The sequence below is a fragment of the Microtus pennsylvanicus genome, chromosome 1 (assembly GCF_037038515.1).
Source record: "Microtus pennsylvanicus isolate mMicPen1 chromosome 1, mMicPen1.hap1, whole genome shotgun sequence".
In the NCBI taxonomy this organism is placed as follows: Eukaryota; Metazoa; Chordata; class Mammalia; order Rodentia; family Cricetidae; genus Microtus; species Microtus pennsylvanicus.
The window spans coordinates 53857128-53869817 of NC_134579.1; the positions used below are offsets into that span (position 1 = coordinate 53857128).

General features: G+C 36.4%; 1 protein-coding gene across 7 annotated transcripts in view; it reads right to left on the reverse strand.

Moving 5' to 3' along the window:
• Alcam (activated leukocyte cell adhesion molecule) overlaps positions 1–12690 on the reverse strand; it is a 185647-nt gene that overhangs the window by 24782 nt on the left and 148175 nt on the right. For all 7 annotated transcript variants that reach the window (XM_075964316.1, XM_075964337.1, XM_075964348.1 and 4 more), the window contains 5 exons: positions 10037–10101; positions 8797–8884; positions 8173–8355; positions 3670–3797; positions 1780–1912 (listed from right to left, as the gene is read on the reverse strand). In XM_075964316.1, coding sequence (XP_075820431.1) covers positions 1780–1912; positions 3670–3797; positions 8173–8355; positions 8797–8884; positions 10037–10101 — 597 coding nt within the window. The remainder of the gene's footprint in view (positions 1–1779; positions 1913–3669; positions 3798–8172; positions 8356–8796; positions 8885–10036; positions 10102–12690) is intronic.

Here is a 12690-nt window from a genome sequence, read left to right on the forward strand (position 1 = left end):
AGCATGAGAACAGAGAAACAAAGGTCTTGGCTGTGAACAGTTTTCAGTACTTCACTGTTATCACCAGGACTCCTCAGGCATCATAAGCCACCATATGGTTGTATTATTCCCTGTTGAGCCCTCCTGTGTCTCCCTCCCAGCTTTAGTTCCTTACCTGTATGTTTTCCAAACATTGTAAATTGAGGACACAGCAGCATGGGCTTAGAGCAGTTTCCTTTAAAGTTTTTTGACTTTGTTTTCTTCCTTTTCTCTGTCTAAGCAAATTCTATTCTGACTGTTTGTGAGCTCCAGGTCCTCCACATTGTTCTCTAGTGATGCTTTTTTTGACAAATTCTTGGTGTTTGCATTCAGGGAATGTGGTCAGATGGAGAGCCTAGGTTTCATGCTTAAAGCTTACAGATGTTTCGAGTTCCTCAAAATCCCTGTGCTGCAGAAAACCCTATACTAGACTCCAGGCCATTCTCTCTGGTGCTCTTCAGTACCCTGTCTTCACTACTGCCAAATCTCATTTACAATACAAAACAAAGCCAAGTCACCTGGTGCTCTGTAGGACTATGGCAGATCATTTCTAGGAGAAATCTTTCTCATTACATTGTTGGGTGAAAAGTTCATTCAGCCTTTCACACATCCCTAAACAAGAGGCACTGTTATTCTAAAAATATGTAGAAGTTTTATTCTTATCATGTGGCAGTGTCAATAAAAAAAATAAATCATTACTTTTAAGAAGCATCTGATATGTTAGCAATATCAACTTTTGTGATTTATAAAAAAAAGAAGTCACTCAAGTTTCATGGCTGGTCTTTTTATTTTTCGAAGATTTCATTATTTTGTGTGGATGAGATCCTTGCTTGCATGTATATATGTTAGACATGTGTGTGACTGGTAACCTCTGAAGTTAGAAGAGGGCATTGGGACCTCAGTACTGGAGTTACAAATACTTGTGAGCCTCCATCTGAGTGCGAGGGAACTGAACCCGGGTTATCTGCAAGAACAAGAAGTGCTCTTAACCACTAAGCCATCTTCCAGCCCTACACACGGCTGTTCTTAATGGATCTTTTTCCCTATAGTATTCTTTGGGACTAAATATAATTTTGTGGCCTCTGGAGTCCTCCAAGTAGATTAAAATTTAATAAAAGGTGTCACTCAAGGTGATTTTTGAAGAGGTTAACTTTCCAACAATTTATTACGCTTTAGCTCTTAGTCACCTCTATTTCATCTCCCAGTGCTGAATATGTAGTAACTTTGTGTTGCCTGGATCTGAGTGCTAATATTATTCGGTAATTTAAAAATGAGATATATAATCTACATTCTTCCTGGTAAAATGCAAATCTTGTTAATATCAAGAATATCTAAAGAGAGCTTAGGGGTATAGCTCAATAGCAGAATGCTTACTTAGCATGTACAAAACCCTGGGTTCCATCTCCAGAACTGCATGAAATAAATTATGCATATTATACGTATATATTTATATATTCAGTGTACATACATTTCAATACATAATTAGTTATTTAACGATCATATCCAAATTACTTAGTACTACAACAAACTGAGGCATTTAGAAAAAGGATTTCACCATCGACAACTTTGCAGTTCCCAGACTCACACAAGGATTCAGTGTCACAGTGGTAACCTGCATGAAAGCTGAGCCTTTCTGATACTTTTAACAGAGTGAACGGAAACCAAACTGATTAAGAAATATAAGTCTGCACTTAGAAAAGTTAGCTAGGTAATATTATTAGATGCCTTTGAGGTGCAGCAGGTCCTGAGGAGGGGACTTACAGTGAACTGTGATGGCTGTTGAAGCAATCATGCTTTTTTGGTCGATGAGCGAGCATTTGTAGTCTCCTGTGGCATTGCGCCTCACATCTGTCAGTGTGTAAGTATTTGAGCTTCTTATTCCCTCAGGCTGTCCCTTTGGATGGAGGCAAAATGTCAGAAGGTTACACTTGGTAGCAACAATAAGAACGATTATAATTCTTGCGGAAGGTACAATTTTTTCAGATATGAGAAAAAAGTGACCAAACTTTTTGATTAGACAAAAATGATTAAAATTTGTTCTACAAACATCTGAGAAACAATTAATAGCTTGGCACTAAATTTTGAAGGAATATTTTATATTATTGATATTTATTTATTTTTTGAGCAAAGCTTGAGTATGAATTTTAAAGCAGTGTTTTTATATACCCATTTCCCCCTATATATACACCAATAAATACATTTGAGAAATTCTAAAGGAGAACATGAACTGGGTCTTGGGATATACACCTTTACTTGCAGCATTCAGGTGTTGGGGGCAGGATTGCAAGTTTGAGGAGAGACTGAGCTATATAGTGAGACTGTCTCAATGAACTGAAGAATGGAGATGTAATGTCATGGCAGGGAGCTTGCCTGGCATGTGCAAGGCTATTAGTTTCATTCAGAGAGAGAGAGAGCGACAGAGAGAGACAGGTAGACAGAGACAGAAATAGGCAAAGAAAGATAGAGAACAAGAGAGAGAGGAAGAAAAGTGGAAGAGAAAAAAAGGGAAGAAGAGAAGAGGGGAGATAAGCAAAGAGGATGGGGACAGAGAGAAAGCAAACAAGCAGATGGGAAAGCCAGTCATTTATCCAAATAACAATGGTAGACAGAAATGAAGGAAGCAGAGAGAAGAATGAAAAGCATCAAAAGAGAAAGAGCATTAAGGACGAAGATGAACAAAAGAAAGGAATCAATCAGAGGAGAGCAAATATAGAGAGGGCAGGAGTATATGCCAACAGCAACCAAGACAATCAACAATTTCTAAAGACAGAACATGAGTTTGGCTCTAAATCCCCCATAGTCAAAGTAGAAAGTTGGTTTGAAAACTTGTATTTGTAAATGAGAAAATGGTAGTATATAAATTTAATAGGAGAAACAATGCTATCTGCCAACATTTATTTTTATGAGAAGCTTCTTGTACAGATGTTCTCAGTAATGCAGTGGGTGATACTGTGAAATACCACCAGCCAGGCTGTGAGGGAACTCATAGTAATCCCACTATTGCAGTTTTTACTAAATAAATGCACTATTTGGTAGCATATAGCTTTCCTCAGTAAGAAGGTGGTGAAAACACTTATTTTCCAGTTAGGCTCCAAATTACGATGAATGAAAATATTTAAAGAAATTTCCAAAAGTATCCCGGATGCAGACCATTACTTTCAGCTATGAGAAGTACTGTGATAAGGAGCCCACAGGATTATTCTAGCTAAACTACACAACAGAACTGTCTTTGCTTTAAGAGATCTGAGCATGTCCAGCGCAGCCTGATGGTGGATGGATCCTCAATCACAGTAGACCACTTGCAATCATGTCTTTTGATTTTACAGTGATCTACTTCTGAAGGGCAGATTTTGTGTTTATTTGGATGATTACACCCTGAGTCTCTGCAATTATGGTTTCCTGTGGTCGCCTCTTTTTCCTCTTTACATCTGAACTCTCTAAACATCATGGAAAAGAAGAAAGGACAGGGGATGGGGTTACAAAAGCTTTCAACGGAATTCTACAGGTGGTGTTTTGTGTTTTCTATTCCCAAGAATAACCCGTTCTTCTCACTTTAGCTACCCAAGTACATGCAATTGTTGATGCCAGTTAGAAGCCAGACAATAGGACAAAATGATAGTCGTCAAGTTCAACCAACGCTTAAGCACTTACTGGTAAGTAAAACATGAACTCCTCAGGAGGCGGGTTGCCGTTGCCCAAGCACTGAAGAGTGATGTTGTCTCCTTCTTTGATGGCAGTTTTTGGTGGCAGCACTTGTATTGTCACCTGCTCTGTAGGATCTGCAGGAGTCACAAGCAGAAGTTAACCATTTTTGTCAAGTACCAAATTACTCTGTGCATACAATGTAAATGACTAAATTATACACAATTTTCTCGAGAAGCTAGTAATGGTAATTACTTAAATGTATCTTTTTATAGAGGGATTGAAGTTAATAGCCACTTGCTATACCAAGTACTAATCTTAGTTAGAGCAAACTACAAAGAACCGTGTTACATAAAAAAAAAAAATCAATTTCTTCTTAGCAAAATGTCTTTAACTGAGGTGGCAATGACTGTAATTATTTTATGTGTAAAAGACCAGTAGAACAATCTCACCGTGTGACTTCATTATAAGGAAATTGAATGGTGTTATATGAATCTTATAGCTTGGAAAGACTAAATCGGGTAGCAAAGCCACTAAAGCTACTGGATACCATCACGCCCTTCTTATACAATAATAAAAGTAAAATGAAGAGACATGAGCTAAACAGCACCAGTAGTATTTTTTGGCATGCAAGAGGACAGATCTACTTAAGAAAATTAATTCCATGAACATACACACACACACACACACACACACACACACACACACACACACACACACACAGAGAGAGACAGAGGTAGAGGACAGACACAGAGACAGAGGACAGAGACAGTGAAGGACAGTGATTGAAATTGTTCTATGGTCCGTAAATATTGTTGCTATTCTATTCTGTTCTTTAAAACAAGACATGACATAACTCCTATTACACAGTGGCTAATTTCTGCAGATAAAACAGAGGTATTGAGTATTTTTTAACACACAGGACTACCCAACAGTCGAATGCCAAGTGAATCAAATACTTCACACAGTAGAACATTATCCAGTAAGCAGACAGTGACAGGAAGTAGTGGTGGCTTTAAACATGAATGACTTCTTAACATCCATGCTTTACATAGCTGGATAATGCCATGAAAGATGAATTTTGAGGAAGATAGACAAAAATGAATAATGATTGAGTATCTTCCTGTTTTGAAATTCATGACCCCAAGACCCAGCAATACCACTTTTGGAAGGATGCTCAATTATACCACAAGGACATGTGCCCAGCTGTGTTCATAGCAGCATTATTTGTAATAACCAGAACCTGGGAAAAACCTAAATGCCCTTCAACTTATGAATGGATAAAGAAAAAAATAGTACATTTACACAATGGAGCACTATACAGTGGAAAAAATATTGACATCTTGAAATTTGCAGGCAAATAAATGGATCTAGAAAACGTTACATTGAGTTAAGCAATCAAGAACCAGAAAGACAAATATAACATGAACTCACCCATAAGTGTCTTTTAGATATAAAACAAAGAAAAATCAGCCTACAATTCACAACTCCAGAGAACCTAGATAACAATGAAGACCCTAAGAGAGACATACATAAATCTAATCTACATGGGAAGTAGAAAAAGACTAGATATCCTGGGGAAATGGGAGTGTGGGGATCATGGGAGAGGGTTGAAGGGGAGGGGAAAAGATGAGAAGCGAGTGAAGAAAAATATATACCTCAAAAAGACAATAAAGATTTATGAACAGAATATTCTACAAAGACCTATTTTATTATTAGCTAATAAAGTGAAACTAATAAGTTGTAGTTTGAGAAGCCCCCCCCTCCATTTCTTGCAGTCATTTAAGTTAAACGCAGAAGAAAACTTAGAACTGCTGTTGTTGATTGCCTCTGATACTGGGCATCTGAGCATCACTAAGTCCTTAGACTAAAAGTGAGGTTTGCACACTGCTTTAGGTTCATTGCATGTGTTTATTTCTGGGTTTGCTGCAGGTAGTTCTCCAACCAGCAGTTCTCAGTAGAGTGGAAGAAGTAAATAAAACTTGCTTTTAGCATCTCACTGGCAGCTGCCATTTCTGGGTTTTCATCCTGTACCCACTTCTCTCTTTTTCCTTTTCCTTTATTTGTTGGTATACTTCAGTTGCATAAAATAGTGGGGCTCATCACAACTTCTTTTGTAATGTGTGTCAGGTTCACACTTTGATGTGACCCTCTCTCAGAAAGGAACATTGGCACATCTTTGATCAAGGCTGATGTTAGAACAGTCAGGACCCTGATGTGTCTGACTTCCTCTTCTATTTCAAAGTCCTTCCTTTGCAACCCTTTTCAATTTCGTCTGTACTAGAAAGACAAAGAACTGAAGTCTGATCAGAGGATTATTGTAACACATTTGCACTTTTACAGTAGCTTTCTGGGCTGCTTGTGTGCCTAACAAACTGCGGATCACTTGTTCTTTTGGCCCAGTCTTTGGATTTTCTCTGCTTATTAATAAGTCATCATTCTTCCCATTATCCTGACTTGCTGCTTTGCCTCCTTTAATCCACTCTAGTACTAAGTCTAAGTGATTCATGCATTATTATTGCTTACATTTGATTCTTCCCTTCTAGTCACACTTAACTTTCCTTGTCTATGCCCTAATTAACCTACACCAGAAATGATGCTATCAGATCTCATTTGTTCCTTCACCTTGAGCCTTTCTTTCCCTTTCAACTCTTTCATAGCTATTTTCTCTAAATTGGGTTTCAAAGATAATCATGTGATTATTATAATGATATTCAAAATCCTTCATACATTTCCTACACTTAAATATTTGAAATGAGCATGCCTTAATTTACTACACATGGTTATCGAGAATTTACATAAAATGAGATAGTTATATTTCACCACTTACATGAACCCCTACAAAATTAGTGTATTAATTTTTTCCACACACCTATTTATTCACTTATCCTTCTACCCAAAGATTTATTAGTTTAGATGAATGTAAGTAATGTGCAAGAATTATAAAGTAGAGAAATGCCATGCTCTTTGCTTTAGTAAATTTCCTCTATTTATGAGAAAAACAAATTTAACCATTTAGAATGTAACATTAGACATTGCAAAAAAGATAAAACCTAGATGTTAGAGCCTGGGAATCTTTCAAGATGGTTTCCTTCTAGAACCATATTTTGTAGAATATGTAGGGGCTTGTTATATGGTAAAGACCAACACGGGACTGCATGGGAATTGTATTCTCACAGAGGAATGTGGTCAGTACAATAGAATGTGTGATGATGAATGTTGACATATACTGCATGACTGTGGTTGAAACAGACTTAGGGAATACAGCAGCCAAGAGCATGAAGATGAATTTGAGCATACAGAAGTTTGGTCACAGGGAGGATGCAGATTTTAGGAAGAGACTTCCGATGGCAGCTTGATGAGAACTTTGTTGAGGGTGAGGAGAAAAAAGTAAGTAGCCAGGAATAGCATTTTAGTGATCATTGCAGAAAGCACAGGGAACCAGGAATGGTTGTGTGAAGTCAGTACCAGAGGCAGAAATAAGGTGAACACAGAAACTAAAGAGGAGGACTAGTACATCTTACTCTACTCCCTCAGGTTGGATGCTTTCATCCACTTCTTTCTTGCATGTCCTCTCCTATCATTTTTTCTCTGCCTCCAAGTCTCCCTACATCAATGGCTTTTCATATTTTCTCAATAGGTTATTAGCAATAATATTACTATATCATTTTTTAAATAAGTTCGCCGGCAAGCACCTCTTTACATCCACTGGATCTTTTTACTTGAGTGATGTTCAGTAATCTGTGTTCTAGCAACTCCTTCTTATTCTACTAATGTGTTCAAGAGTTCCAAAATCAGTGCCCTGGAACACATGACCTTTCAGGACTTGCCAGTCTGTTTCCATGACATTTATCACTTGCAATCTCACACTGACATTTTCCTTTTGATGTGTCTTGATCCTCAGCTAGAAGAACAACCTCTTTGAATGCACTACTTTGTGGCATCATCAAGAGGCCTGTGCTGTCTTCTCATTGCCAAACACTCCCCATATATACATGGAATTATCGTGTCATTCTCATGCATCCAAGGATTCATCCAGCTGCACATCTTTCTACATGGTACTCACGTACTGCAAGTTCCTTCTGAAGCCACTTTCCCAAGTCTTAATATTTGTTTTGGTGATTTTTAAACTTAGGAAGCTAGTCACTTTTTTAAGGAAATGGCCAGTAGGCATTAGGAATTCCTACAAAACACATGTCAATATTCTATGACTGAAGAGTATTGGAGGGAATTGATCAAATTAGAGATCAAACCTTTAAAGAACATAACACCTCATAGAGTACAGAACACATATTAATAAATAATGTGTGAAAAAGTGGAGTCTATTGTTAAGTGGTAAACATTTTTTTCTACATGCTTTCCAAGAAAAAGATTATTTGCACATAAAAGTTTGGGGGTGAGGATTAACAGCAGAATATTAAGAGGAATTGAATCAGAACTTCGAAGATTAAAAGTTTTTAAATATTATTTCTAATACATTACAATTACATAATTGTATATTCAGTTACTTACAGTAAATATCAAAGACTGCTTGTTCCGAATGGATTGTCTTCTGGCCAGAGGGTCCGTAATATGTCACAGAACAAGTGAATGGCATTTGGATGTCAGCCTTGGTTGTCTTATACTCCAAGGATGAAGTCATGGTATACAACTGAGTAACTGGATCAATTTCATTTTTCAAAAGTATGGCCACCTCTAAAGAAAGTCAAGAACACCAATGATGAAAGCTAACACTGGAAAGCCTCAATCCATAAGTAAATGTCCCAATACACTTCAGAGGTGAGTTTGTCCTACTAATTGTCTTTAACAGGAGAGAAAATTGACACTCAACAAGGTAAGATGTAATTTTAAACCTGTGAGTCAGAGGCATAGGCAAAAATAGAATTCTGAAATTCTATCTCCCACTCAATTTAATTAACTTTTAGAACATGCCATATATAGAGATACTGCTTTCTGCTTCCAATTCTTCCACATCGGCGATAAAATGGTGTCTAACCACTGAATGAGTTAAGAGGCTCTTAGTGTAACTGAAGTGTACATTGTAGATAGAGAAGGGGAGACAGCATGTTCAGTTCTGGACAGCTCATAAAGTGGGTAGCCTATATAATACACATTCATTGCTTGACTCAGACTCACCTCCTAAAAGGGGTTGCAGAACTTTCCCACTCCTGTACCATGTGATGTTGCCGTCTGGGTAACTGTCCCTTGAAATGCAGTCACCTAACTGAAAAATGAAAAAGAAAATTTCCTCATTTCAAACAGTTCCAAATCCTTATTTCACGGAAGCCTCAGTTTCTTCAGGAAATAAAGTGTCTTAAACAATTTATTTTCCATTTTTGACTACGAAACTACCCTTTGAATCTTGAATAAAAATAATTCATATGAAAAATTACAGTCCTACCCATTTAAAAACCCACAATAAAGCTTTCCACTATACATAAAATCATATCCAGTAGGCATTACCAAATTTGTTTTGATGCTATTCATTTTTAGTACTAACTAGATGACTTTATAACCATATTAATATTGATTATTGCTGTGGTTCATAGATTTTCAAATGCAAGAAACATTTAGTGTTAAAATGTGGCACCTCTCCAATTTCATTTTCATTTCAAGGTATAAATATTCACGATACTCCATAATCCCCAGCTCAGTCTTCAAGTGAGTTTTAACTAAATTATTCAACGTTTATCAAACACTGGGCAGTAAAATTAAATAGGATTCAAAAAGCTTAATCTTACCTACCCCCACAAAACAAAGGAATATCGAGGTATTTTAGTCAATTAGGATGAGATCATTACCCAATTGATGTGCTTACATGTGGAACTCTATTTTGCCTGCCTACCATTTCTATTTCCTTTCACACCTGTGATAATGTGATTGTTTATTTCTTTTGTCTCTCAGCATGCACTTCACACCTAGACTAGGTTACATTAATAGAATGAAGTCTAAATATTACATAAGTCTTGGTTAATCTCAGAAGATTTTACCTTTCCAGATTTATTTTCTAATGTTCTCTCTTGCTTTGAATTTTAGCACCCAAATTTCTGAAACACCAAAGATTGATGTTTACCAAAAAGACCACACTCTTCATATCCCATGATTTCATTTTGTTTGAAAGCTTTTCTCAACGTTGGCATGGAGAAAAATCACTTTTTTTTTACAGACTCTATATCAACATCCACATCCGAAAGACTCGTCTCTTGAGAAATAAGCACACCTGCTAATGGACAGTGATTACACTGTTCCCACTATGACTTCCTGTGTTCTCTGATTGAACCTGAAGTTGTGAACTCCATAAAAGCAAGCAAATATTGTTTGTCTGGTCATAGGGCATCTAAATCGAGTAAAGCCATTAATACAAACAAGTTCTCACCTTTTGTAGCTTCTCTGTTTCAAGATATGGTGCTTTGTTTACAATTTCAGGTTTAGATGGTTGCTCTAAAGTTAAGTAGAAAAAGGTTTAAGTATACCAGAAGAGATAAACGGCACATATGATCTATGAAAAAAGTATACTGCATAGAATACAGATTCAAGTATTTGCTTTATGACTTCAAATATTGTTTTAAGTAATTAAAATTCCATTACATATCTTCAATGTTCTCTGGATTTTATGAAGTGAATATGAATTTGATGGTAAATATAGGCTACTGTTTTAATTAGGATATGTTATTTCTAGTTGATTACAATTGTATTTTCTACTTACTAAGTTGAAGACCTCTGACTCATTACTTGAGGATGTTACTGCATATGAATCCAAATCACAAAGGTTTTTATTTGAAACATACATTTCTAGGCTTAAGAAGCTCCCAGAATCTCCAGAGAAAATTCCATTGGTTTATATATGTTAACAAACACTAAGGGAATTCTTAGGCACAATGAAGTGTAAGAAATGCAGTAATAAATACTGAGAAAACTATATAGTGATGTACACAAGCCAATTTCCTAAATAAACCAATGTCTATCTCTTGTCTTACCTTATAAAATTATGAAAATATGAGAAAATCTTTTCAATTTGGAACTTGAGATAGAGGACAGAGATTTTATAGAAAGTTCTTTAAATACATTTTTAAAAGTAATTTCAGGGACACTTGATTAAAAGTTCAGGAATGATGTCTTAAAATGATTTTGCTTTTCTTAGTGTATATTCATTGTTCAATATAATAGAAACTTTCATTGTGACACTCTCATACAACTATATTATGGAATTTGATCTTATTTATCCCCATTGTCACCTTCTGTATGGGCCCCACTGGTCACTTTTTCTAAATAGTACCCTCTATGCCTTCAAACCTTAGACTTTTAAGCACAGATAGCAGATATATGAAAAAAACATATCATTAATCTTTCTCAGCCTATCTCATTTTGCTTAACATGATGATCTTTTCTTTTCCATTTTCTGCAGTCACAATTTTTTTTTGCCGAATAAATGAGTAATAACATCTAGATTTGGTGTAGGACGTCCTTCTGTTTTTGTGTTGCTTTCATTGGTTAATGAATAATGAAACTGCCTTGGTTTAGTTGATAGTGCAGAATTTAGGTTGGCGGGGAAGACAGAACTGAATACTAGGAGGAAAAAAGAAGAAGTATGGGAGAGACACCATGGAGCCACCAGAATTAGACATGCCTAATCTTTCCCTATAAACCACTGCCACGTGACAATATACAGATTAATAGGAAATGGGTTAAATTAATGTAAAAGTTAGCCAATAAGAAGCTAGAACTAATGGGCCAAGCAGTGATTTAATGAATACAGGTTCTTTGTAGTTATTTTGGGGCTAAGCTAGTAGGGTGGCCTGGACGAACAGGCCCCCGCCCTCCAACATAGATTTACACTTTATTTTCTCTATCTGCTCATGTTTTGATGGATATATGAACTGAATCTACAATTTAACTGTTGGGTATAATGCTGTAATAAAAATGGCAGTGCACGCTGGGCGGTGGTGGCGCACGCCTTTAATCCCAGCACTCGGGAGGCGGAGGCAGGCGGATCTCTGGGAAGTTCGAGGCCAGCCTGGTCTACAAGAGCTAGTTCCAGGACAGGCAGCTACAGAGAAACCCTGTCTCGAAAAACCAAAAAAAAAAAAAAAAAAAAAAAAAAAAAAAAAGGCAGTGCAACTATCTCTGTTCTATCTTATCATGGATTTCATTGAATGCAAACCTAAAAGATAGTACAGTCGCATCCTTTAGTGGTTGTGTTTTTGGTTCATTGAGGAATCATCATTCTGATTTTCACAGTGACTGAACTAGTTTGCATCCCTACTACCTTTCTCTAAGATTTCTCTTTCCTTGTACTCATGAGAATTTATTTTTTGGTTTCCTAATAACAGTCATTCTCACTAGGATAGAAAAGAATCATAATGTAGTCTTGGCTTTCAATCCTTTAGCGGCCATGAATGTAAAACCTTTTAATCTAATATCTATTGGCAAATTGTACTTTTCAGAGCTGTCTAGTTTGTTTGCCCAGTTATCAATTAGATTATTGAGGTTTTTTGGTTTATTCTTTCTTAGTTTTTTGTATAGTCTCAGTATAGGATTTATATTCTTTTAGTTTCCTATTAATGAAGAATTTTATACTTAAAAACGGATCAAGTAAGTTGGGTATGGTGGCACATGCCTTTAAGACCAGCAATCAGGAGGCAGAAGCAAATGAACCTCTAAAATCCAGGCTAGCCTGGTCTACAGAGCGAGTTTCAGGATAGCCAGGGCTACACAGAGAAACTCTGTCTCAAGAAATCAACTAACCAACAAACAAGCAACTCAGCTAATTAGTTTATAAAGAATGTAAATTGAGCTCATATCATTCAGAATAGAGTTATTTTTATTTTATTAACACCTGAAACTAATAATTTTTCCTCTCATAGTTTTAGTGTTTATATTTTCAATTATTTTTGATTGTCACACTACACTAAATTGATTTTGCATATTTATTACTTAATTTGCGGTTCAATTGAAAGAACTTACCTAACCAGACCTTAATAGAAATACAAGACAAAAACCTTTTGAGTTATAAAATGGGTGGTACTAGAA